Source organism: Fringilla coelebs (assembly GCF_963513975.1).
Source record: "Fringilla coelebs genome assembly, chromosome: 3".
Lineage (NCBI taxonomy): Eukaryota > Metazoa > Chordata > Aves > Passeriformes > Fringillidae > Fringilla > Fringilla coelebs.
In genome coordinates this window covers 46,200,640-46,228,492 of record NC_140030.1, presented here as the reverse complement: position 1 = coordinate 46,228,492, position 27,853 = coordinate 46,200,640, and the positions used below count along the sequence as shown (strand labels likewise).

The following is a 27,853-nucleotide window of genomic DNA, read 5'->3' as shown; positions in this document are numbered from 1 at the left end:
GGCTTCATTACAAATTTGAGAACTAATGACAGTCAAGCAGATATGGGATATGTTATAAATTTTACTTTCATTAAATGATAATTCTATTTTACATTGTATGCTAAAACTTTGGGGGCAGGGGAGGAAGGTGATGTATTCAAGCAGCAATGCAGATTGTAAGGCTACTAAAAATGATTCAGATACTGTCCAGTGGGGGAAAAAAAAGTTTTATCCTCCTTTAATTCAAAACGTCCATGTGAAATACACTGCAGCCTAAATATATTGGATAATTGGATTGTAGCAGGAGGATGTAAGCACATAACAGCCTCCTTTAATTTCATTCTGCGTTAAAAACAGGAGCGGGCTGAGGCGCTCGGTAAGTACGGGAGGTTGAACCGCTCACTGGGGAGCCAAAGCTCCGCAGTGGCGACACGGGGGCTGTGACTGGCCCGGAGCCCGCCCGGGGCGCGCAGGGCCGCCGCCAAGGCAGCTCCCGGCTCCCGCTGCCGGCTCGGGGCTCCCGCTGCCGGCTCGGGGCTCGGGGCTCCCGGCTCCCGCTGCCGGCTCTCGGCTCCCGGCTCCCGCTGCCGGCTCGGGGCTCGGGGCTCGGGGCTCCCGGCTCCCGCTGCCGGCTCCCGCTCCCGCGGGCAGCGGCGGCCGTTGGGCGCGCCCGTTATTCCCGCCCGCCATTCCCGCCCGCCCATTCTCCCCGCGGCGGGCGGGGCCCGGCGCCGGGGGCGGGGTGGGGACGGACGGGACGGGACGGGACGGGACAGTGCCTCTTCCCCGCACCGCCGGGACAGCGACGCCGAGGCTCCCGGCTTGCAGCCGCCCCGCCATGGCTCTCAGCTCCGAGCGGCTCTTCGACTCGCTGGGACATTTCGGCAGGTACTGGGGATGCCCCGCGCACGCGGCAGTCACACCGCACAGCCCCGTGCGGGGACCGATGCTGCCCGCGCCGGCCGGGTGTCACAGCTGCCCCAGGGGCACACAGCACCGCGTGTGTCCCTGTGCTCCCGGCATCGCGCAGCCCGCGGGGCGCTCACTCCGACACAGCGACACGCGCGCGGGGACTGTCACACGCACGCAGAAAATGACACACGGCACCGCGCTGTGCGAACTCACGCGGAACTGACAGGCGCTGCTGCTTCTATCTGCAGCACTCCACACCCCCCGTGCACTTTCCCACCCAGACGCAGCGCTCCACGCGTGTGCCCGCTCACGCCGTGCAGCACATCCCTGTGTGCGCCGTGCTCGCACCGCAGCGATCCCACATGGCCTCGGAGAGCTGCCGGCACCACGTGTGTGCAGCCACCAGTCAGGGCCGTGCACTCTGAGACACTTAAAACTGGCAGGTTTCTTGCACGTGTGAGCACACACAGAGCACACACACACAGAGCACACACACACAGAGCACACACACACACACAGAGCACACACACACACACAGAGCACACACACAGAGACACAGCACAGAGCACACACACACACAGAGCACACACACACACACACACAGAGCACACACACACAGACACAGCACAGAGCACACACACACACAGAGCACACACACAGCCCCAGCCTGCGCACTTCAGGGGTGACAGAAGAGCACAAGCATTAGGCAGGGGAGCACTGTGTGACACTCAGGCTGTTTCTGCTTAGGGGCACAGAGATGTTGAGTGCAGTAGATGATGTTTTTTTTATTGAGGCTGGGTTTGTTGTCTGTGTTACAGGCAATAGGAATATGTGCATATATCCTTATCAGCAAGGGTTTACCTGTATGGTAAATGATGCGTGCCTGGTGGTGAGTTTCCTTTGATGTGCCTGGTGGCTGTGGGGTGTGTCTGTGTGTACAGAGGCCCGGGTTTGTTGGATGGATACACAGACATGGCATGTGTGTCTGTTTATGCTTCTGTAGCTCTGGATGCAAGGCTGGTATCTGAGACTGCTCATAGCAGGTAACAGAGAAGAAATGTTAGGCAAGGAAATTAAGTTTTAGAGGATATGAATATTAAGGCTAATGAGTGCACATCCTCGCAGTGAGCTCTCTCCTGCACGTCCGTGATGTGCTGATCATCGTGGCTTTGCAGGCACACGCTGCTCGGAGCAGATGGCTGGAACAGACCCGGGTGTCACAATTTGGCTACGAGTTCAAGCTGTTGAGTTTCAGTGCTGTGCTTTCTAACTGGTGACCAGGGAGCCAGCCTAACCCACAGTGCTGGTCTTCTCCCAGGGCCAGGCAGGATCAGCATTTTGGACAAAGCCTGGGGGCTCCTTGTAATGGTTGAAGTGCCCAAACTGCAGCAGGAGAGTCTGTTAATATGTGCAAGCAGTAGTGGTGGGTATCAATAGTCTCTTCAGACGGTTAGGATGGAAAGACATTTTCTTGCTTAAGTGGTACCTGTGCTTAAATTAGATATTTGACTAGGTTGTGACTTGCAGCCATGTGTATCTGAACAAATCTCATTTGTTATCAGTTCTGGATCAGCAACAAAAATGCCTTGTTCTGTGTGAACTAGGAGAGAAATCAGTTGATTTTGCTGCTGCTGTTGTTTTTCTATTTTGTGCTCTTTGTGGAAAGCAGGCACTTCACACTAAGTACTGAAATAACACGAAAGTAGTTATTTTTAAATACTGGAGTAGTTTTCCTTCTTGAGAACATTTATCAATACTTTGGATAAAGTTTTCAAGGCTACTCCTTGCAATTAAAAGGAGACCAATTCTACAGCAATAACCTGATATCTAGGTTATGTGAGATGCAGTTCCATAAGAGCTGCTTTAAGCTTAAGAGCTTTGAGATGAGATGCAGGCTACCAAAATTTGCATAATACTGTTAGATTTATGGCTGTTTGAGATTTCAAAGGCCACACTAGTGGTACAGTATAATAATAGATATACTAGCAGCTTATGGTGGGTGGAGCTATTTAAAAGTATTGTAGAAACTTTTTTAAATCCCTTGATAGTGCTAGATAAATGATCCTATTTCATATGAAAAAGTTGTTCATGACTGTAACCATTGAGTTAATTCTGTTCAGTTTGCAGCATCCTGGCACTGAGAGATAATCAGTGGTTCATTTCTTCAGTTCAAGCAATTCCCATAAGGCCCATATAAGCTATGCACTATATATAGATTCTATAGATTTGACACAGTCAGATTCTGAGCAATCCAAGCATGACTGTTAGTATTTTGAGACTGTTTTGATTTTCTTAAAATCTGACAGATGCAGTAGAGAATGAGCAGCTGTTCATACATATATAAACACAGAGATAATATGCATGCATTTTATATACATGTAATATATAATATATAGCTATATAAAAGTTTTTAATATACAGATAATGCATAAGTTATTAATGTAAATATTATATATACACCTTTCCTATTGATTAAGAATTGACATTCACATGGATGCTGACAATATTTTGCTTTCTGTTTGGGCTCTGTTTCACAAGCCTCAGTGATGCCATTGTTCTTAATAGGGTCTTGAGACATGCATGAATGACCATAAAAATGTCATGTAGCCTATGCCACTAAAGGAAGACTTTATGCCTCTGTTTGAATTTGGGCTTGGGCAGCATCTGTGGCCTATAAATTCAAGAAGGTTGTTTTAAACATTGTTCTTGAGTCTGTGGAGCATGAGATCACTGGTCACTATTGCAGAGATTGGGTGACAGACAAATAGTGCTTGCCTGACTCAGATAACCTCATCACTAAAGGGTTGCCAAGCCTTAAAGCTCCCAGTGAGCTGCAGTGAACTGCACCCTTCTCCCCTGCAGCAGATCCTGCCAGACTGCACCTATGGGCCCTCCCTCTCAACCCCGTGCCTCAGCCCCTCTCTGCCCACCCCCTCCAAGTCCAAAAACCCTCTCAGGGCCCCATCAGGTAAAGTCAGGTGCAGTCAAACACCGGCTGTCACTGGCAGGCCCCGTGCTGGGAAAGGGGAGACACAACCATAAGGTTGGTAGCATTAGTGGGTAGGTGAGCCTTAGGAGATGGCTCACACTGCCTGCACGGCTAATTCCCAGGTAAACTAAAGGACTTTTAAAAACTTCAGTGACTTTAATCTACCAGCAGGACACAAAACATTCATGTGTGGTTGCTGGTGAGAAGCAGGCTGTGTATGCTGTTGCTCTCATCTGCACCATGTGTGCAGAGTGGAGACATGATCTAATCAGGAATGACTGTCCAGAGGGAGCTCCGGGGAGGTGCCCCTTAGGGTACGTGTGGATGAGTGTAAGGATTTGATTTCCCAGCTGGAACGTCTGGTAGCTCTGAGATGCAGCTTACAGGGTATGCAGAGTTTTCCTTGTGATTAACAGTTTTCAAATCTTGGCTTATACTTTAGCTAAAAGCAGGTGGTGAAAATTGTCAGGGCGAGAGAGGAAGATTGGGTGTCACTGACACTGTTTCCAGATTTTGTAATGAAGTATTTTCAGAATCTTTTAAAAGATTGCCTTTTCTTCTGAAATATGCTGTCTTTTACAAAGTTGAGTATGTTACCTAGATTTTCAAATGTTGATTTTATAAAGAATACATTTTACTAGCAGCTAGACTATCTGATAAATTAAAAATTGCTGCTGTTTATGTCCGCTGAGATACTTATGTACTTATTCAGGTTTTGACATCTTTGCACTGTTGTCTTCTGTGAACCTTTTGCCTTGTCAGTGGAGTTGTTGCTGTTTGGACTTTAGAAGCAAGCAAACCAAAGATTAGCAATGGCTCTATTGTGAGGAGGAGGGAAGCAGGACAGGCTGCCTGTTTGGGTAGAACAGTCACCTGTTCCAGCCAAAAGTGGGATTTAGTAGAAATTAATACAAGTAACAACAGTTTCAATGTCTCTTTATTACCCTGGAACTTTTCTAGTGTTTATAAATATATGAGAGAGTCTGCTTAGCTAAAAAACTTGCTTGACTTTTGTAGAAATTCTTTCTAGTGGACTTCTGCTGACTGCTGCTCAGTGCCATGGTAGCAATATTTAAGTGGCCAGTGCTAACAACTGTTTCTCCTCTCCCTACTTTGCAGAGCTTTGGTTCACTTCTAAAGCTCTACACCAAACAGTCTGTCTTCTTTTCACATCCTGGAAATTTTCCAGGCTCCTCTTTTCATGCTGTTGCCCTTATCCTTTCTCTTGTTTCACAGCTCACAGCTCTTGTGATCAGATTACATCTACAAATTGTGCTGTGTACATTTTACTTCCAGAAATTCTTGGTTTGTATCAATTAACAAGGAGTCCCAAGTATCTCAAAGAAAAAAGAGCACTTTCAAGCAATGATTTTTCACACTCACATATTTTACAGATACCTTGAAAGGTTCTTTCCCAGCAAAAATATATTTTTCAAGTAGAGATGTGTGCTTGTTAGATATGGAAAGAAATTGGTTTCCCTTTTTCAAATTAGTATGGAGAAGCAGCCCATTGTATTCATATTCATCATTTGAGCAGTCTAGTTTTAATTTAAAAAGTGGAGCATTGCAAGATTTTTCTCAAATACTAGTACATTTAGTACTAATTACACAAAATTAATATTTTTAAAAAATATAGTGTGAATTTCTGCTAAACCTTTGAGTAGTTTGCTGACAATGAACAAAGCACCATGGTTTGGAAATTGTTTTTTAAAAAAATCCTTTTTTCCCCAATATGCTATGGTATACAGTGGAAAAGTTTATTGCACCATATCTGTCATTCAGTTTTCAAAATGTACCAGTGGACAGCTGTCAGACAGAAGAATCTCATCTCTAAGTCCTCCTTTGGCTCCTAGTCAGGGGTGCTGTTTGACAGAAATGTTTGATAAGCATTCTTACAGCTATGCTATATTCTAACATCTGAGTCAGCCTGTGCTCATTTCAGAAGTTCAGAGGATGAAACAGGGGGACTGGAGCATTTCTTTTTTTCCCCCCTTTTGTGTGTGTGTGGAGTGGGGGGGGATAATTTGCAAATGGTGCTGAACCTTGTTGGTTGAAAGGCATGGTAATAGCTTTGGAGAACCGAGACAGCCCATGTGTTTCCAGAGAGCAAACTCTAGCAGCCCAAACAAAGGCCTGATTATCTATGACTGACTAGGCAAAAGTGGAAATATTCTCAAGACTCAGAACCAAAGCTGGATACTGGCAAGTGTTCCAGGATAATGGTGGCAATGTACCAGCAGCATGGAGGCTCTAACAGCATTTGCTGGGATCCAGGTCATACTGGGGGCAGTCTAAAGCAAGATCTGTGTAGACAAAGGTGTTCTGCCACTGAACATGCTGGCATCCTCACCCTGGAGGTGCTTGCCTGTTGCTGGCTTGAAAAAGTAAATTATAGTAAGAGAAGCAGATTAAAAAGTAGATTGCCATAATAGAAAGATGACTAAATAAAAAGTGGGATGAAATTGCACCTGTACTGTCCATTTCTTCTCTAAGGTTAGAACCTGCAGTGCGAGCAACACTGAAATCTAAAGCTGGTAAATCAATTATGGGCTGAGATTCACCTCTGAAATGTTGCCAACACCCCAGGGTGGCTTCTAAACCAAGCTGCAACATAGACACAGTTATGGCAGCATATGGCAGTTATCACACATGTCAAGGAGCTGATGATCAACTCTTTCATCCTGAAATATTATGGTGTGAATGAATATGAAATATGGAGGGCACTGGACAGTGTGTTCCCTGTAATACAATGCCTAGGACAGGGATTGTATTCCTATAAAAGCTGTGTCAGTACTTTTCTTACAATAGTAAAGATTTTCAGCAATGCTATGATATATCTAAGGTGGGAGGAAATTTTTATTAAAGGCCTTTCTCATGGAAAGTTTGAATTTATTGCAGGAAGTAAAGTCATGCAAGCAGAAAACATCTTTAAATTTAGGGAATTTTTGGAAGGTCCCAGGAGCCTTTAGCACGTTCTGTGACAATTTTGCTGCCACCATTTTGCTATACACAACAAAGATGGCACTGAGACACATACACTGCTGATGTTTTATTTAAGATAACTTGAGGCACAAAACTCTAGCAGCTGAACAAGAACATGAGATCCTCAACTTTTCAGAAATACGGGAAAAAATAGCAAGCCAGAGAAGATACCAGCTGAGGTAGCTATATCTTTACAATTGCAAGACTGGGAAAAGTGTGATGAAAAATTGTAGAAGACAGAGATTTACAAGTCCTAATAATGATAGTTTGGCCACCAATGTACCATATTAAGGTACACATTAGCAGATTAGCTAATGTATAATAATATAGTACCATATTAAGGTATACATTGGCAGATCAGCTGATGCAGAGCAGATGTTCTTTGAAAATCACATGTGGTGAAAATATGATTTGAGGAATCTAGAAGCACCATCTATTGGATCATATACTGAACCCTTTCCTCAAGAAAATGTTTTCATCAAGAGGTGAAGTTAGGTTTCCTCTTCCTGTTATCTGGAGGCATTACCATTAGGTAGCTGCATCGGAGATGCAGCTGCAGCAGTGGTGCTGAGGCAAGAATACAGGACAAGCCCTGAAGGATTGATGGATAAGGCCAATAAGGCAGCAAGAAGTAGAAAAGAAGTGCTGAAAAGGTGCTTCAAAGAACTGGGAATAATTTGCTGCTCTATAAAGAGCAATCAGCACCACACTTTGGATGGAGTTCAGTGCCATTTAAATGTGTTATATCTGTGATGGCCTGAACTTTTCCAGCTGTATTGTGACTTCATTCTCCTCTCTGAGTTGTGAAAGAGATAGGGAAGCATCTAAGTTCCTACCTGATACATCTGTAAAAGTCTGTTCTAGCTGTGTGAGGAATCAGCTGTCCAAATCAAAGCACTGGAGAGCTCACCTCAGTGTCTTTACAGCCTGTAGTGTAAACTTCAGACACCTGTTAAATCACCTTGTCCAGAGGGAGAATTGGACTGTTAAGGGCATGACCTCTGTCTTGTTTTCACTACGTGGTTTAGGACAAGGTAAATCCTGGTTTGTGTGTGGTTCCTCACCAAGTGGAAAAGGGATCTAGAGAAATAATACAGATGCATATGGATTGCATACTGTATACATTTTATTGCATCTAAGTGAACTGTAAGCATGGTAAAATTATACTGATGATATCCCATTTCATTTAAATAATTTATATTTAGGTATCATATTCCAGAACAAATTGTTGTTTGATCTTTTTTCTGTGTCTTTAGAACTGGTGTATGTCAGCAGAGCTGGGAATACCATAAAGTTGCTACAGGTCCACCTTTCTGAGAGAGATAATACATGTTAGTTCCAGGTTCAGAGAAACTGGAACCTCATCCTATTTACACCTGTATTTTAGGCTCCTCGAAGGACTGTCATCCTTTGTAGATCAGTGTGGCCAACCTTGGTTCTGTCTCACCCATTGAATAGAGGGGGCAGTTAGTACAAAAGTACATTTATGTAGAAGAATCCTGGTAGGTCTGAGCAGAATTCAGCTTCTTCATCTTTGTGGAAAATGGGACCTCTAAAATGCTTGTAAATATTAATGTGCAGTTAGAAAATAGAATTATTCCACATCATTCCCTAGGATGAGGTACCACAAGGGAAAGACTCAAGAAAAGAACCTGACAGTACTGTGGAAGTAAAGAATGGGTTGTGCATTTGCAGTGAAGAGGAACAGTTTGGAGGGAAGATGAGGCAAGAGCCTGCAAAAGAAGCTAAAAGTCCTCTCTCTACCCATAGGCATCTTTTCTGTGGGTTTAGAAAATGCCTTGCCTTGGGGAAGATGTGCTGTCAGGGCTACAAACCTGAGCCCTCCCAAGAGCTCCTGAATGACTAGTGGGTCATCAATGTGGACTCTGGAAGAGAGAGGAAGAAAGGACATGCTTTTTACTCCTCTTCCATGTCCTAACTGGCTTTTAACAAAGCCTGCAGATGACTTTGTTAAAGACTCAAGCTCTTCTGTTACAGAGAGGGAGAAGAGCTGTCATTGTGGAGGCTGTTTTATTTCTCATGTAGTACATAGCCACTAAACACAGGTGTACTTAATTCCAGAAACTAAATCCTGTTTAACAGAAGAAAACCATTTGACCATACCAGACTCTGCATTAAATTGAATCTCTTTCTTCAAGGTGTAGAGATATAGAATTGAAAAGGTAGAATTCCCTATAGGTAAGATTGCAACTGGCAGTATTCTCTTCAACAGAAAAGAATCTGTGACTGACACTGAGTTGCCTTTTCTGAAGTGATGCCTTGATTTAAATGTTGACTTTGTCCCAAATTTTAGAAGACAGAGTTATCTGACACTTAATTCTCTTAATGTAATGTCTTGTTAAGTAATATTAATTTTTAAAGTGAAATATTAAAAAAAACTAATACAGCAAAGGTACTACTTCAGCTTTTCTGTTTTGCTTTTGATGAAAAGTCACTATGGTGAATGTCAGAATTAACAAAGAACGTTGTAAGAGTTGTAAATGGAGCCAGGGAGAGTAAAATGACACATTATCTAGTATAAACTGCTTTATGTAGCCCATAGAAATAGACTAAATTACCTTAACCATGTTCAAGGCTGCAAAAGTAATGCTATGGATAAAATCACTGCTTATATTAAGGGAGATTTACAGAACAGAGCAACCCAAAATTCCATGACATTTCTCTCAAGTATTTATAGAAATAATTTAAACATACTTTGATCCATGGAGCTAATAGTCCATATTATTTCTAACTGAAAACTCAGAAGATACTTGTAGGTACAGGAACAGCTACAAACATTCCCTAGGAAAGTGATGTCCAGTGTTCTTAAATTAATTACACAGATTCCTCACTTGTTTACATTTTTCCACGAGACTTTCAAAAACATGTAAGAATGAGTAACTTTACAATCATTTTCCAGGCAGGAAAGAATTAAATTTCAAATATAGAAATTTTAAACTTTGGATAGCATTCTTAACAATGTGTGGCAGGATATGCAGAAAATTTATGTGGAATTTTTGCTGAAAATGAGCTGTCTGTATCCAGATCTTCCTAGGTGTGAACTATAAATAGGAAACAACAACAAAAAAAGAGTTCTTAAAAGGCATAATATAACCATGAGAACTGTAAGCCTTAATTACTTTGTGAATTAATCTTTAAAAAATAGATTGCTTATTGCTTCAGAATAGGCAGTTTTCGCCACTCTGAAGTAGATATTCAATTAATGTGTTTTTACTGTCAGCTGCAACAAATGCAAGGTTTTGCAGAAGAAATATGTAAATAGAATAACAGAGGAGTAAGAATGTAATTAATATGACAACCAGTTAGATTTATTTCAGGATTATAGACAGAAAAAAAGGTAAAATAAGTATAACCTAGTTTGAGCAAAGTTAGTCCATTGTGTCAGCAATGTAACCAGCAGAAAACATCCTATTTCCTAAATGGGAAAGGAAGAATGAAATGTAACTGTCTATATATGAAGTACTGCCTATGTCTATAGTTAGATGGAACCTCAGTAAAACACTGAAATTCTATTAGAGACTTTACAGATTATGATGTGATATGATTTGCTTATGTAAGCTTGTGGAAACGGTACAGTGTGGAAGGGAATGAAATACCTTATTTGGATTTGTCCACGAAACAGAGGCTGACCAAAAGAAAACAGTGTTACCAGAGAAACTGGAATTGAGTTTTCCCTGTGACAGTAATGCTAGTGATACATCATGCAGAGTACATGCTCATTTTCTAAATGGTAGATGTTTATAGAAATGCCATTCCTGGAATAGAAACTTCCAAGTATAGAGCCTGAAGTGTTACTACTGTTCAAGTGGAACCACTCTGCTGTGTGTAACACTAGTCCAAATTATTCCAAAACAAAGCTAAATCACTTACAAACTGCATGGTCATGCTCTTTCCTAATTAAATTACCTGGTATATGTCCTTAACCCATGTATAGCAGAAAGGGCAAGTGGGTAGCTAGAATAAAAAAATACTGACTCCAGTGTTGGAATTGCTGTTGCTCCCAGTGATGTGCTCCCCCTTAATCAGAGGTTGCTTTCCCAGGAAAGTCGAGTGGAATGTTTCTGTGTACCTTGGTTGCTTGAGTGCAAATCCAGAGCCTCTGTGTCTTTCCCAGTTTCACTGGCATTTGAATGAGAAGGTTGGGCACTGGGCTGGAGTGGCTGAGCCATGATCACACCATCTTCCTGCCTGGCTCTGCCCTTGGCAGGGGTGCAGCAAGAAACTCCAGGGCACCTTTAGCAGCAGCTCCCTCTCGGCTGTGCACAGCTGTCCCTCGGTGAAAGCTGTGCTGCTCAACTGTTGGAACCCAGCAATATTTATTGTTTTGTCACAGGTGATGATGGGAACCTTATGTGCCTGATTTAAATAGCCAAAAAGGAAGAACTGTAGAACTGTTCTATTAGGTTTCAAAAAACGTATCTGTTTTTAAGTATGGCCCTTAATTCTGTAGCACTGTTTCATTTTCATGCTGATGTGACTTCCTTCATCTGAGCTGTCATACTAAATGCTGAGTAGTGAGCAGCCAATGTATTTTTCTTCTTGACTCTGGTGAGCAAATGCTGAACTTGTCTTAATGAAAGGCAAATGTGCATAAGTTTAATGGGATGGAAGTGAATTCTAGAGATAATCAGTTTTAAATGTAAGAATGATTTGATGTCTGATGTTTGGTGACTGCACATTCATTGATGCACACATTGTTGTCAGTGATTATAATATTTAATTCCTGAGGACTTCCTGATCTCCACATTTTCCTTCATTCCTGTTTCATCTGTCCTGTTGATAGGTTCAAACTGGACATCAAACACAGCATCTTCTGCCTCTGAAAACAAATTTTGGCAATAACCATATGGGGCTGAGACTCTCAGCATAGTTCAAACTGACCTTAGGAGGGAAAGAAGTTTATTCTTGACACCATAAGTCAAATAAGGCTGTGCATGTTGTATATTTAAGGCTGCCTCCAAATCTGTATTTCTGCACCATAGCAAAAATACTCTTGAGTCACATTCATTTCCTTTCCTCTCAAAAGATAAATGTGGAAGCTCATCATCACTTTTTGGTTTAGAGTGGAAAGAATGCTGAAGGGCTTTTCTCACATGAAAAAAAAAACCAAACCAAAACCCAATAAACCCAGGATGGAATACAGAGGTTTAAGTGGTTACTGAACACAAATTCTTTCAGAAATAGTAAATATCTGGAAATTTCTTTCCACTGAATCCATCCTGTTGAGTGTACACTGCACAACAAAAATTCCTGTGTTTTCTGACTTAAGCAACTTACAAGTGAGGTTGTTGACAAGACAAGCAGTAAAAATAGGTCTTGTAAAGCCTGTGGAATAGTACAAATATTTTGCTAATCTCAGAACAGATTTGTGAGTCTATTCTACACCAAAATGATTTAAAATGTTTATATTAGATTTTGATGAGTATCTGGTAATTTCCCCTCTTCTCTTTTTGATGGACAGGCAAAGAAATCAGAATCATATTTTATTTAACATAAAATTAGTGTCCAACAGCAAGTCTTGTCCCTGCTATACACTGCAATAACTGACAATGCTAAAAGTGCTCTGAGGCTGGGGATTTATTCTCTAACATATATGTGACAGTGTGCACTTGAAGTACTTTTTGTGTTGAGAGATGGACAACTTTCCAAATAGATTGGTATGGACAATTTGCATGGATGTAATATAAATTAGACTGAACTACTAGTCTAGCTTATTGGTTTTGTGTTTCATTTTTGAAAATTGAATATCTATTTTGACTTTTTTATTCAAGTCAGATCAGTTTGCCAGACAAAGTTCACAGATGGTCCACAAAAGAAATACCACCACTGCTGAGGCTAGAGTGCACTGTGTCTTAACGGGGGAATAAATAGTGGCAAAAGAGAAGGGAGAAAATATCTTGCAGTGACAATGCCACAGAGATGTTGTGCCATGAGACTACAGCCAGGGCAACAGCGGTCTGAGATCTAGTTCATTGTCTTTATGGAACAGCATTTCTCCTATTCAGGTACTGACATGATATTACCAGTTGCTTTTCTTACTGATCTTTGAACTTGTGCAGAGGAAATAGAAAATGCAAAAATCTTTTTTTACTATAAGCTGCCAAGTGAAAAAAAAAAAAAGACTGTGGAGAAATATCACAAATATTTTAAGAGGAACTGGAACGTTTTCATGTTGTGTCTTGCTTTTGTGAAGACAATTTTAGGCTCATTTGACTTCTGGCATTCATTAAGCATCTCTATACTGGAGCAGTAGCCTATAAAGTCTTCTTGATTTCTATATTTGACACTCCTGGCAAGAGTGACAAAACATACTTGCCAAATAATTATCTCCCATGGCAAGTCACTGAAGAGATGGAAAAACACTGAGAGAAATTATCATACCTTTTAGGACAGTCATCGTGTTCACAGAACTTTTTTGAAAATGGCAAAAAGTGGGGTTTTAAAAAGGAAAACATATCTGTAAAATAGGCTAGACTATTTGCAACAATAGATGTTCTATAATCTGTTGTGTGTATGTGAAGATGACTGGTATCTAAAATCCTGTTGGCAAAATCTGCCCTTTTTGAGATCAGTCCTGGAAAATAAATGACAGAATTTGCTTTCTTTTGGTTAATTTCAATAGTGTTTTTTGCTCCTGCAATGGTATTTTCTTACCATTTCGATTCATGAACAACAGCATTTCTTTACTCAGGGAAAATTGACTTTAACCATTGAGTTTGGTGTGGTTAATAAAGGGATTATAGTATATATTTGTCTGCAGCAGAGAGGTTTAAGCTCAGTAATAAAGGACTTTCTTATCGATTTGGTGTTCTTAAATTAAGAATTGGGGGAAAAGTTAATAATTTTCAGTGGGGAGCAAGGACAGCCTAGACTTTACCCTGTGCCTCAGAGAAGTGCATGACCTGTGCCTGTTGTGCTGTGACCTCCTGGCCCCGCACAGCGTCCCGGGAGCTGCTCCGGCTCCCGCAAAGGCCGGGGGCTGCTGGCCCATGGCATGAGCACGGGCCAGGACCTGTGCCAGGGCTCTGACACGGGACAGGGCACCCACATGGCCACAGCACAGCTCATGGACCCAGGGGTTCCAAGGGAGGCATCCCAGGTGGCAACAGAGAGGCAGCAGCTCTGTGCTCCTCCTCGCTCAGCACTCTCTGCCACCCCAGTCTCTGTTCCTCTGTCTGCACTGAGGCTGGACGTGTGCCCTTGTCCCTTTTCAGTCCCCAGCTGTTCTGGAAGGCAAAATTCCATGAACCTGTAGTACTCTCCCATCTCCTCCCGTCCCTACATGCTTATTTTCCTGCATCCCTACATATTGATCTCCCTACAGACTTTTCATTCTTTCCCTATGTTGTCCCTAATGGTTGGATTCATTCCTCTTTGGGAACTATACAGGTTAAGGAATTTCCTGAAATTTACACCACTGGTCTTTCTGGAAGAAAAGCTCTTCCTACCCACAGGAGATTGGCAGAAGCCTGTAAGGTTGATCTTTTCAGTCTAGGACCGGTGGGAATGCTGTTAGAACACCAGTGGGTTTCCTTCACAGCAAAACAGGACTTTCAGGATAGCTTTTCTGTGTTTTGTATGTACAAACATATGCACGTACAGAGTATATACAGAGACAGGCTTAGCCAGCCCAGAGTGGAATTTTACTGGAGAGAGCAGTAAATAGTTTTTGCAGGCAGGGAAGCAGCATGTTAGTGTGGTGCAGAGTGCCTTCAGACCCTGGTGCTTCCAAATGCTTTTCTAACTTTACATCAGGCCTTATTCCTCCCTATCTCAGCTCCCCCTGCCTGCTCCTTGGCTCTTTTATTGAGCAGGTAGAGGTTAATAACTGCAGTACAATCCCACCTGCAAAATTCTGATCAACATGGTCATTTTGCTGTAAAAACCCAATTTCCATTCTTAAATGAAGTCATATTCAGCATAAATTATGTCTATTAACGTATATCTGGTATTCTGACTTCTTGTGTTTGCCTAACATTAATGCTGCAAATTAGGTAAGAAAAATAATGGTGCTACAGAGTGGATTCCTTTGTTGAAACTGAATAAGATTTTCATAACATTGGAAATGGAAGGATGTTTTTACAAGAATAAGCTATATCTAATTGTAAGTTAAACCCTTGAAAGATGGGTGAAATATTGTATGACAGGTATTTCTTTAAAATGAGTCCTTTATTGCTTTTTAGAGAGGTGGAAAGAAAGAAAGGACACAAAAAAGAGGAAAGGGTACAGACTGTAGTTTGTATGGTTGTCGGCAGTAACGGGAGGAGGAGAACTGAGAATTCTGTACAATGAAGCGATAAAAGAAAAGGAAGTTTTATTCAAGATTGTACCAGGGTGTTTTATAAGCTAATAATAGTCTTATATTTGAAAAGGGGACACAGATATTAGATTTAATGAGAAACTTTTCCACAGAAAGATTTGACAGTGGAGCAGTCTGTCAAAATGGTAATTGAAGTATGATCACAAGAAATGTTCAGGAAGAGATAAGATAAAACTCTCAAGTGAGTAGTGAGAGCAGAGATTAACTAGACCTGCTCATAGCCCTGGTGATACTGTGGGGCTTTGAATTTGTAAAAATTTGTGTAGTGGATTGTTTCATGCCATCTTCTCAGACTCTATCCTTAAAAGTTGTCATCTCCCTTAAGCCTCTCTGACAAAAAAAGGCATAAATATATTTTTCCTACTCACTCTTACTGAGATGAAGATAAATGATGATCCTAATATTTCTTGTATTGCAAGAACTGATTAGGAAATTCAAGAGGTGTGTATGAGAGTTTGAAATTATTTCATTCTCCCTCTCTCTCAGAAATACCAAGTGGATTATTTGACACTGCAATTTTCTAATGCATAATGACAGATATTGCAAATACTGGGAACCCTGATTCCATGTATGCCACTTTTTACTAGCTAGTAGAAGATGTAAGTCACAGCTTCTAAGGGTTTAATTTACTATTATCTCTTTCTAGCGTTCTGCATACTGCAACAGTAGCCCAGGTTGTTGAATTTGGTTGTGCTCTGTGTCTTTTGATGGGAACAGTTTAAAATGAAACTGGAGAAGAGGAACTAAAAAACATCATTGACCATGTTTGTCTGCATGAATAGGGTCCCAAGGGTTACATTTCAAAATAACCTTTGCTTTTTTTATGCTTTTTTCCCAAGATAGCTCAAACACCTTTCAGAGCTGTTTCAGCCTTGCTTTGATCTATGGCTAGCTACTTAATCCCCAAGAAGCTGTTCTCCAGAGAGAATTGATAGACTTGAAGGGTCGCTGTGGTTATGTTCAGTTTCTCCTGACCATATCTTTCGGTTTTGTTGGGGAAGGAGCAGCACAGCACCTGTGTGAGGATTGCCTTGCAGTATCCTCCAGAGGGAAGTGGAGCCAGATTTTGAGCTGCCACGGTGGCTTTAGAAATTCAACTCACTCCTCAGAGTGCTGTAGAAAAGTCAATAGAGCTGTTAGTTAAGAGAAAGGGGGATAAAAAGCACTGCAGCAGAACAACAGCAATGTCAAATGCCATTGGAAGGACAGGATAGGCCACTGGGTGTACATTCACCAAGGAAAGAAATAAGAATCAAGATAAAAGGCAGAGGAGAATGAGGATGGTGAATGGAGGTATGCTTTACTGGAAAGGTTAATTGGGTATTAAGACAATGTAGCCAGTAAATTCTGCTTCAATACTTTGCTTATAGATAGTATCAAAATTGTTCAGAAATTTTGATGATAGATTTAAAAGTCCTAGGGCATGTACTGTTGAGATTCATATTATAGGAATTCATGGCTAGATCAGATACATTTTGGAGAAGGAGTATCTAGAGTCTGCATTTTTTACAGGGATTGGAATTGCTCTGACTTTTCCCAAAAGACATTTCAAGGCATTTGGTTTTAGACATTATTTCCTATAACTTCAGCAGAGATAGCCTCTGATCATGTAAAAAAAAAATTCTGCTTTTTGTTTCATGCTGCCGAGGCCTGCTGTGTCCTGCAGTAAGAATGTATGTATAGAAGCTCACTGAACACTTCTTCAAATTATTGCAATTCATTGGCCTTCAGGAAATAAAAAAGGGAGGAAAACAAAAGCTTTTTTATTTTTTCTGAACAGATGTTGTATTAATTAGATGCATAAATTAAACATTTAATTGAGAAAAAGACTCCTTATGCTTAAATTATCAGAAACGGTCTAGAATTTGCATACAGTGACACTAGAGTTCAATGCAAGTCTTTTGAAATTCTGAACACGTGCAATTTTTTTACTAAGATTTACTTGCATCTCAAGCAAGCTTTAAAAGCTGTTAAAATGCCCAAATTCAGGCTAGGCATAAAACATTCTTTTACTAGGTTTGCTTTATGATACAATCTTTAATGGATAACTGCACACTCTGAGCCAAAACCCAACCCAGTTCAGAGCTGTTTTGCTACAAAACATTTCACATTGTTCAGATTCTATCTTCTACGTGTGTCTACATGTATTCTCCCTTTGTCTTTTGGCTGCAATAAAGAGAGATGGAAAATAGATGGAATTCAGCTATAGAGATACGATTAGGTGGAATGAGGGTCGTAATGTGTTTGGTCTGTTTTATTTGATGCACACATCTCTATCCCTAAGAACCTGAAGTTGCAACATTTTGTTTTTTCTACCTATTCAAGTAATCTAAGGCCTTATTTTAAGGGGATGTGCTGCAGAGAATTGGAGAGTGGAAGGCTGCTTCACACTAAGCGCTTAAGGTCAGAACTGTTTCATTTTAAATTGTCTTCTCTTATGACTGAACACATGACTAAGAGCAGCACTCATTTCTTAGCAATAGATTCAAAATTGGGGATCTTTTTCTCATCTTTGGTCTCTCGCAGAGCTTAGCTAACATTGAAGCAGCACCACACAACAAAACACTAGACACGTTAATGGTATCTCCATTTACTGATCTACCCAAACAATTATGCTGAATATTTTTTTCATGTGTAGAGGGCTTTTCCTCAGTAAAATGTTTTCTTTCCCTTTACAGATTTCAAGCATGTGTTTATTTTGCATCTGTCTTTCAAGCTATGTCATGTGGTATCCATTACTTAGCATCTGTGTTCATGGCTGTTACTCCTAACTTTGTATGTGGGTTCCCTGGAAATGTGAGTAGTGTTCTTTTCCACAACTCCTCTGCATCAAGTATAGAGGACATCTGGACACTATGGACGTCAACAGAAAACTACATTGTAGTCCAGCTGGAAAATGGAGAAATTTGGGAACTTGATCAGTGCAGCAGGTCCAAACGAGAAGCCAGTTTGGATCTGGCATACGAATACAAAGGCAACAAATCTGTATTTCCTTGTTCTGATGGATTTCTCTATGATGATACAAAGTGGAAGAGCACTGTTGTTACACAGTGGGATCTGGTCTGTGACCGAGAATGGCTTGCAAAATTAATCCAGCCTACGTTCATGCTTGGAGTCTTGATTGGAGCAGTGATTTTTGGTGACATTGCTGACAGGTAAAGTGCCATCCTCTGAAAATTGTAGCTTCAGACTATAGTAACTTCATGTGTATCTACTGTTTTTGTTGTTTCTATTCATTGTATATTCATAACTACATATGCAACATCAGGAGGTTTGGATATTGCTTTATTCACAGATCTGTTTAACTTGGTTTCTTTTTCCTATAATAAGTCCTAATTTTAAAATGTATTCTCAAGTAATTTACTTTTAAAACTTTTTCATACTTTCTCATCCATTGTTCTAGGCCTTGATCCCTGAAATTGCCCCGTGCAGCTAGTATTTGCCTTTAGATTTTTATTTATTTGTTTGTTCGTTTACTTATTTTGACAGGAATAGCAATAGCTCATTGTTATATAAATTGTAAAACCTGGGAGGAGATTTTCACCTCATTTTTTGTGAGAAAAGCTCCCTCGTGGAAATGCAGATTTCTTTATTTTTTGTAATATGACAAACAGCTGAAGGGCTACTAGAAGGTTAAATATCATGCATTTGAAAGTCACCTTTCCTAACCTCCGTCAGGAGTACAGCTCAATGGAGCTGATGCAAAGGCTTTGAAGGTTTAATCAAACCCCACTTCATAAAATAACACCCAAATACTATTTTTCCTTGCTGTCCTGTTGTAGGTTTTCCCTGAGAAATTAGCTTAAACTTCAGTCTCTTGAAAGCTTGTGAACATAAGAGGAAAAATGGGTGTGGGTGAGCTGTGCTGTAGCTTCACTTGTTTACCAGCATGTACAAAGTTCTGTTTGAGCACGAGGAGCACCAGTCCTGGAGGGACTTGACCCGAGCCGTCTCTTGCTCACAGTTCCAAGGCCCATTCCTGTCCAACAGTTCCTCCCTGGGTGTTATCTCAGACCATGCACTGAAATCCAGCATCAGAGCTGGACTCAGAAGCAAAGTGAGCCTCAGGGTGCACATCTGTGGTCTCCTGCCTCAGCTGGTTTTCTCTCTCAACATGACCAGGCATATTCCTGCCTCAGAGAGCAGCCATGCCTGTCTGTCCATATGAGAATCAAATATTCAAGTTGTGTTGAACTTAGCTTTGTCTTGGGCACTTTCTGTACCTGTGCTTTGCTTTGAAGGCTGGTTTAGAGTTACATCTTTCTATAAAGGAGCTTGTTGACTGACGGTTCTGCTGGGTGGAGAGTGACATTTCATCCCACATCTAAGACTGTAAGCAGAACAAGGAGATCAGGAGTGTTGTTTTCTGATTTTCCTTCATTAGCACAACACTGCAGTGTGACAGTCACAACATGGGAATGCAAAAGCAATGATGAACTTTTTAATTTGGCTTTTAGAACACATGGAATCAATCTGCCTCCCAATCCCAGGCTTTGTAAAATTGTATTTAATACAAAACCAGAATATAATGCCAACGTCTGTTTTGAGTCCCTTTAAATAATTCATAAATTTATTAATTAATACTTGGACATTATTTATAAGGTTAGGATTGTTTTGTTCTCATTTCCATTAATTCATCCCATGGACAACCAGTTAAGATAATACACACATTTTGAGTTGCAGATTTACAGCTGCAGAATTTACAGCTGCAAGTTATTATTTTCTGACACATCCTGGCTCATGGGAAATAAGCTTGTGTATCCCTCCCATTACCAATTAACAGATTTCCCAACAGAAGAGCTCTGATAGCTAAGACTTATTGGGATCTTTCCTGGCAGGGATCAAAGACCAAATCAAGACTTCAGGTCAAGGCTGGGGAAGAAACAGGAGGAATTTTACTGGAGTATGAAATACATAAAAAAAACCAGTCCAAAACTCCTCCAACTCTCTGTCCAAAAGTAATATCCCCGTTTGTGAAAAGCTGTTTGCAATGGAGGAGGTAATAAGAGGCCAAGGAATTATTATTGGGGAAGAAAAATAATTCCGTGCAGTTTGTGTTACAGAGCTTTTGTAGATAGAATTTAGTGAATTCCCAACGAGTCTTGTACATGTACTGCTGCAGCTAGTGTTTGACATGATTTTTTTTGCCATTAGTTTACTTTCTTCCTGGACTTCTCTGTTTTTATATGCATGCATATGTGCTGTCCCAAATCAAAAATTGGTGGGGAATTGTGTAATTGTCATTTATTAGAGAATTCAATTTTAAAAAACTGGATAAAGGTATGTTTCAGAAACCTTCCATTACTATCAAAATTGATTGTTACTTTGACAAAAGATGGCATGTGTTATCACAGCCAGCTTTTGTAAGAAATTATTAACATGATGCTACTTAATATAAAATAGCTGAAAAACTGATTTATGTCCTCACAAATAAGAGTAAAATTACCAATCAGTTATGTAGAAGTTAAAACTGGAGGTGAACATATGTAATGCTCATTGCACATTGCTTCCAGCCAAGGAATTGTGGAAGTTCCATTCATCCTTTTTCTTGGAAGCTGGAATTACTGACAAATTAATACAGGTAACTAAATCAGAATTTCTGTGGTGAGTTATTAACTTACATGTAGGCTCTCTGGAGCTGCAGGTGTATTTTAACAGAATGTTGTGGCTATTGATGATTTTATTACTGCTGTGATTTGCAGACTGGGAAGACAGCGTGTTATATGGTTCACAAGTGCTGGTCAGTTTGTATTTGGCATCGCAGTGGCCTTCACATTTGACTACTACAGTTTTGTGATTGTGCGCTTTCTCCTCGCTATGGTAAGAAAGGACGTTCACCCTTGGCCCTTTTCCATGTCATTTCTTACCCCTTCTCAGGAAAACCTCCCTTTTGTTATTATTGCCTCTCCTACTTCATTATTCTAAAGCCCCGTCTGTTGCACTTATTTCAGCAGAGCAGGGAGAGTCTGAATGTTCTTGGACCACAGCAGTTTTCCTCTTTGAATTAATAGAAAGCGTCTGTATGAAGCAGTGTTTGGTACTTCCTCCATCCCAACCTCTGCTGGACTGGTAATTAAATACCAAGTGTGAGCAGCAAACTCTGGATTCTGCATTGCAGCTGCTGTTGCATTTCTCCTTATTGTTAGAAATGGAATATATTTTTTCTTAAACTAGCAAATCTATAATAAGTATTATTTTTATCTCTACCGTTTTGAGTGATGGAGGAGAGATGCACATTTTCTCTTCCATGCATCTCTTTGGTCTTTTAAGCTGTATCGGGAATACTAAATACATAGGCAGATATGCTTAACAACTAGATGTTTTATACTGTACTAAAGGGTATTTCAGTATATGTGTTTATGCAGACCCACACACACAATTTTATGTGTGTGTGGTATACATCCAATATCTGACACTTACTCAATATTATACGTAATAACCAATTTTAAATAACTATTTTACAGCTCAAAGTATATTCTTGAGCTTTTCACTACATAATGCTCAAAGAAATTAGAATGCCATCACAAAAAAAATCATCTAACTTATTGAACATGATATTTGAAAATATTCCCATAATTTATTTGTTCTGCTGACAGTGCATTAGTCAAGACAGGACCTTGTACCTGGAGCTCCCTTTGCCTGAACTTCCTAGCAGGAAAAACTGCATCATGTCAGCCTTGAACTGAAATCTACAGGAGATCTACTGAGATCTACAGTGAGATCTACAGGAGTCCTTCTGCTGACTCCCTTGGCTGTTGATGCCAGGTCCTGTGGTAGTTTAGAAAAGCAAAAGGCTCTATCCAGGCTGATACTGTAGGTTTTATCTGGCCACTGGGACTGATTTGCAAGGTGCAGTCCTAAACTCTAGCCCTGTGCAACTGCAGTCAGTGCAGCTTTCCTATCAGTGGGTTCAGAATCGGAGACTATTAACTGGAATATTGTTAATGGGAAAATTGATTAATCAAAACAATATACTGAAATATTTTCTAGTCTGTATTGTCTAGCTGTGTTTTGCAATGTTTTAAGACACCAGGAATTTGATTTTGAGATATTTGAGAAATTGAATTATATATATATTCACTGAAGAAATACTATTGTGCAGAACATGCTAGTATTGCATTCACTTGATGCCATATGTAATTGTGTATATATATGAGATTCTCTTCCAATATTGCAAAAACTTTGATTTAATGAGATATTGTACAAAGCTGTGGAAGGTAAATGTTTGTAAATATGCAGTTTTCTGATGTGCAGGATATTAATGGTCTGCTTAAAAGCCGAGATCAAGATTTTCAGAAGTGACAATTACTTCAGGGGACCTCTCTTTCCCAAGCATCCAGTTTGTGATGTCATTAAGGGACCTGATTTTTTGGAAGAGAAGGGCTTAATGACATCAGCAAATTAAGTTTCTTCACAGGTGTCTCTTGCTGGCTGTCCCCCACTACAGAGAAGCATCCTAATTCACTTCACATTTTTAAATAGTGTCCACGCAGTCGGAAGGTTTGAGTGAATTTTTCTCCAGCTGACTCATTTTCATGGTTGCCTTTTTTTCTGTCAGTGTGAGACAGGCCAGTGCGGTGACAATTTAGCATACACAGATGTAGACCATTGTTAGCTGTTTGCTTTTACTGCTGGTGCACAGGGAGAGTAGAAACAAACCTGACTCTGTTTTTTTTTTCTTTTCTCTCTCCCACCCTCCCAGGTTTCAAGTGGCTATCTGGTTGTGGCTTTTGTTTATGTGACTGAATTTGTTGGCATTAAAGCACGAACTTGGGCTTCTATGCATGTCCATGCTTTTTTTGCTATGGGAATTATGATTGTGGCACTCGTGGGATTTTTGGTTCGGACCTGGTGGGTCTATCAGATATTTCTATCCATAGCAACTCTTCCCTTTGTCTTGTGCTGCTGGATGCTCCCAGAAACACCTTTTTGGCTGCTGTCAGAGGAAAGATATGAAGATGCACAAAAAGTGATTGATACAATGGCAAGATGGAATAAAGTCAGCACTCCCTGCAAGGTTTCTGAACTGTGCTCAGTCCAACAAGATGATCTAGCCAGTGGCAGAACAGGTGATGATGATACATCCTCGGCAAAGAAGCACAACATCTTAGACTTGTTTTGTAACTGGCAAATTGCAAGAAGGACCATCACAGTCTGGCTGATCTGGTTCACTGGGAGCTTGGGGTACTACGTCTTCTCCCTCAGTTCTGTCAGTCTAGGAGGCAATGAATATTTAAATCTCTTTCTCATAGGTAAATATTCTTGTACCTTACTCTGTTAATGACAGAACTGGAACAAACATTTAAAAATGTCTATAGATTTGATAGCAAATTTTTTACTTTGTTCATTCAATTGTGAATCTTGTTTGAAAAGTTTCTTGCTAACTTTTCATAAAATTGACTAACACAGTATCATTCACTTCAAATTTCACTGTATCTGAGAAAAAAAAATTGTAATTTGTTGATGCACAGAATTCTTCTCTGTCTGTCTTTCTGATTGTAAAACCATATTCTGGCTTGTCTTCTCTTTGCCTTGGAAGCTTATAGCAGATCTGTACAAACACCAGGGGAAGCAGACAAGCAATACAAAATTCACACAGCTCCATTAAAGGCACAAACTAGGAAAATGGGAGAAAAAATATTCCTTTTATTACTTACAGTCACGATACATTGAGTTTGTCTTTGTGGAAAACATAGTCATAATTGTCAGAAGGAAGAGTAATTTTCATTTTCTCAGAAGTGTATTTTTAATTAAGTGGTAGTACTCTTTTAATTTTATCATTCTGGCTGTAATCTTTCTCTGGCATGTAAGTTGTTTATAAAGGCAGCTCAAGTGCATTCAAGGCCTGATCCAAAGTTTGTTAACATCAGTAAAAATATTCCACTGACTTCAGAAGACTCTAGATCAGACTTGCAGCTCTGAGCCAGTGAAGAATTAAATCATGTGCTTTGCTTTGTGCAGCTGAGTACTCTCAGTGAAGTGAATGTGACTGATCGTGTACACAGGCTCACAGAAGGACTGGGGCTCTCATTATTCCAGTTTGTTTTGTCATGCAGTACAGTGCATTGTTAGACTGATGTGTTGAAGAGTGGGTGCTAGTACTGCACAGATAACTAAGCTGCTATTGTGGAGTACACTGTACCCACCTCTTCTAAAAATATTTTAGCAGACTAACAGACACTGAATAATTACCACCTGCTTTTTCCAACACAACTCCAAAGTATTGTTTCCTGATATTACAGGTGTATTGACATGCTATATGTACTTAATAAAGGAATTCAGGCTGTTCAGGGCTGTATCTTATGTTCTTCCTTGGTTTTCTATTGGACATAGTAGCATTCTTCCTGAGCAAATTGGCTTAAAACGTGTCCAAACTGGCTTTGGCTCAGTATTATTTATCTAGGGGCAAATCATGTTTACACAGTGCAAACAGGTCTAGCCAAATGCCAGGACCTTTAGAGCAGCCTAACGTTTTCTCTGGAAAGGAACATTAGGACAGGATGATCTGTATTAAGAGTGGGGTCTTGTAAGCCCTCTTTTTTAATGGAGAAGGGAGAAAGCTGGAACTGCAGTCTGTATTATTGGGGCTTACTCAGAAAACTGGATGTGGACAGACCTTTCTTGCCTTTTACTTTGAGATGATTTTGAGCTGATGCTGGGGGAGGCACCTGTGGCTGCCATTCCCTGTCCAGGTGGAAGCTGGCAAATCCTGAGAGGTGTGTTGGTGTGACACTAGCAATATTCCCTGTGGGCACACTTGAGCTCTTAATGTGAAAACACCTGAAGGAGAAGAGCAGCAAATGTAGAGCTTTCAGACAGAAGTGTCAGTGTCATAGAAACAGAACTGTGGCCTTGCTCTTTTCTGTAATTTTCCACCCCAAAGAGAACTGGAGCTGCTCTGTGCTGTGAAACCAGTTTCCCTTGTCCTTCTCCACTCCCACTTCTGTATTTTAGGCTGTTCTCTGCCTTCTGTCACACTTTCTGTAACCAAATGAACTAGCCCAACACACTGGTTATCTTTAGATATTACTTGTTTACTAGCCCCTAGATCAGATAAATTCCTCATAAAGAGGAAGTTACAGTTATGAGATGAATATGTGCAATCATGACTTAAACTGAGATAATTTCATACTGACAGGTGCTGTGGAGTTGCCTTGCTATATCATTGCTTGCGTTGCGATGGACAAACTGGGAAGGAGAAACACACTCATTCCATTCCTTATTTTAAGTGCACTGATCTGTGTTTTAATTATGTTCATACCTCAGGTTAGTCACATATGCTTGGAAGTGTTCCTATAGCAGAAATTGCTTTTAAAGGCTCTTAAGTCAGTAGATGCAGCTGCTCTTTCTAAATCATAGAATAATTAATTAAAGGCTGGTTTTAAGTTGCAGCTGCCAGTCTAAGATAGATTTCTGTATTTTCAGTACAAGTTTCAATGTCATTGCTGGAGTCATACATAAAATGCTCCTAGAGCTTCAGTGAACCAGGACTGGTGAAAAGTGATGTGCAAACTAGTAATTTATTGAGCAGTTTTTAAAAAGCAAGCAATGAGTATTGCTTATTGTTTAAAGAAGGGTCACAACTTTTGAAGAATGTAAATGATGTTTGGAAGGGTGTAATTTTCTGGTGATATATTTATTTGTGCTCTCTTTCAATAGGATTACAATATATTAATTATCTTAGCAAATATGGCTGGAAAATTTTGCATAGGTGTGGCATTTGGCCTTATATATCTCTACACAGCAGAACTGTACCCAACAATAGTAAGGTAAGAACTTTTGCCAGTCATGTATTTTTCATTAATTAATTAATTTTCATTAATTAATTTGTTATTCTACACAAGATCCAGCAGCTCTTGGCATCAGTGGTGGTGATCTGAAAGACTTGGGATGGGATGAGTTCCTCAGCTGCCTCAGAGCTGTCTGGAGTTTGGCTGTACCATAGTTTTTTGTTTATTTTGCATTTCATGTGCCTTGATATGTTCCAATGGGGAACTAGAAGAATACTCAATACTTTCTTAAACATTTTTTATGCCTTTCTTATAAGTCCTGGTTATTCATCCCATTATCTGTGCTGAATGATAATTATATTTTTAATCTTAATTACAGAAGCAGCTGAATTTCACTACAATATAAATTTACATTGGCATAGCAACAGCTTCTTAGTATAATTGCTTAAAGACACAAATCTTACTGATGTTTTAAGTGTCTGTGCATTTCTAATTGTTTCCCTTAACTGCTAGAATTCTTACTATGATTCTTTTCTGTGTAGAACACTTGCTGTTGGAAGTGGAAGCATGATGTGCCGAGTAGGAAGTGTGGTTGCTCCTTTCTGTGTATATCTGAGAAGTGTCTGGATTTTCATGCCACTTGTAGGTATTTATTTCAATGGTGAATGTTTTTTGAAAAGGCGTATGTCTCACTTTTTTTGTCTTTAGTAACTTACTAAGTATGTTTTTCACGCGACAAAGGAAGCAAAAGCTGAACATTTATTTCAAAAAGAAAATTGAGTAAACCATTCTAGTTTGAAATTTTCAAGTCCCAAAGAGTAGTAGTCTTATATTGTTAAAAATACGCTGCTAAAGCAAAAGGGAGACTTTGAATCACTGAAATATTCAGAAAAGTTTTTATGACAGAAGACATAAAAATATTTATGCTCTGAATCCTAGCATAAAATTGATAAAAATATTCTGCACTTAGCATGTATCATTTAGGAAGTGTCGTAGTCCAGACTTTTTTGCAGTTTTTGACCATGCTCCTGATTTAGTATCACTTTTTTTCAAAGGCATAGTTCTTCTATTCCTGAAAGTAACCACAGGTAGCTGGACTTTCTTACATTATGCCTTAACATTTTCCACGGCTTCTTTGAGATGTTGCATCTTTGGAATAGCCTCCCAAAAGGTCAAGAAGGTGTTGTGTTTACTATATTTGTTCTCCTGACCTGTCTTTTTTCCTGTGTTTTTCACCAGAACTGAACAAAACAATTCATGAGATAGAAAAAAAAGAAATGGTATATTGATGAGCTTCATGATGACTTTGACAAGCAAGTCAGGTTACCCTTAGGTTTTGTCTTTTACCACCAGTTGCCCCAGAAAAGAGAGGTGGGACCCTTCTTTTGTGTACTTTGGGCATTATGTAGTAGACCCACTACTACAAAATATTTTATGTGTTCCCTGCTCACACATGAATCACATTTCTTCATTGCATTTCTGTTATGAAGCATTTGCTGCTTAGAAATCCTGCAGCAATTCAATCCATTTTTTCTCCTGAAGGATAAATTATGCATATATATGTAAAACCAGATGGAATTACAAAATTTGCATTGAAGTTTTAAGTAAAGAAACGTTTATTAATGATTTAGAATAGTTTAAGTTCTTTAAAAAGAATTAGAATTCTTAGAATTCACTGTGAGTCAGGCACTGTTATATGTAGATTATACATGTCAGAAAGTGAAAGTGTCTTTAACCTGGATTCTTAGTCAAATTTTATCCACCATACTGAAGTTTCCTAAACAAGGGCATTGTGTCCCTTTGATTTGGCAACTTTTATAATCGATTGTTTCAGAGAATTCTTGTGAGCTTATTTCATTATTTAAATTAAGTACTTTTGATTGTTTTCGATGAAAACTAAGAGGATGAAGGAGACCACAA

General features: G+C 40.0%; 1 protein-coding gene across 5 annotated transcripts in view; it reads left to right on the top strand.

Moving 5' to 3' along the window:
* The first annotated feature begins 764 nt into the window (after positions 1-764).
* The window catches only part of SLC22A16 (solute carrier family 22 member 16), a 33,719-nt gene continuing 6,630 nt past the window's right edge, over positions 765-27,853 (top strand). For 2 of the 5 annotated variants that reach the window (XM_084203404.1, XM_084203403.1), the window contains exons 1-7: positions 765-867; positions 17,882-18,358; positions 20,906-21,023; positions 22,906-23,455; positions 25,342-25,469; positions 25,863-25,972; positions 26,476-26,575. In XM_084203404.1, coding sequence (XP_084059530.1) covers positions 818-867; positions 17,882-18,358; positions 20,906-21,023; positions 22,906-23,455; positions 25,342-25,469; positions 25,863-25,972; positions 26,476-26,575 — 1,533 coding nt within the window. In that variant the 5' untranslated portion in view covers positions 765-817. Of the gene's footprint in view, positions 868-17,881; positions 18,359-20,905; positions 21,024-22,905; positions 23,456-25,341; positions 25,470-25,862; positions 25,973-26,475; positions 26,576-27,172; positions 27,305-27,853 lie in introns of all 5 variants that reach the window. The other 3 variants (XM_084203406.1, XM_084203405.1, XR_014616065.1) reach the window with 2 other exon arrangements.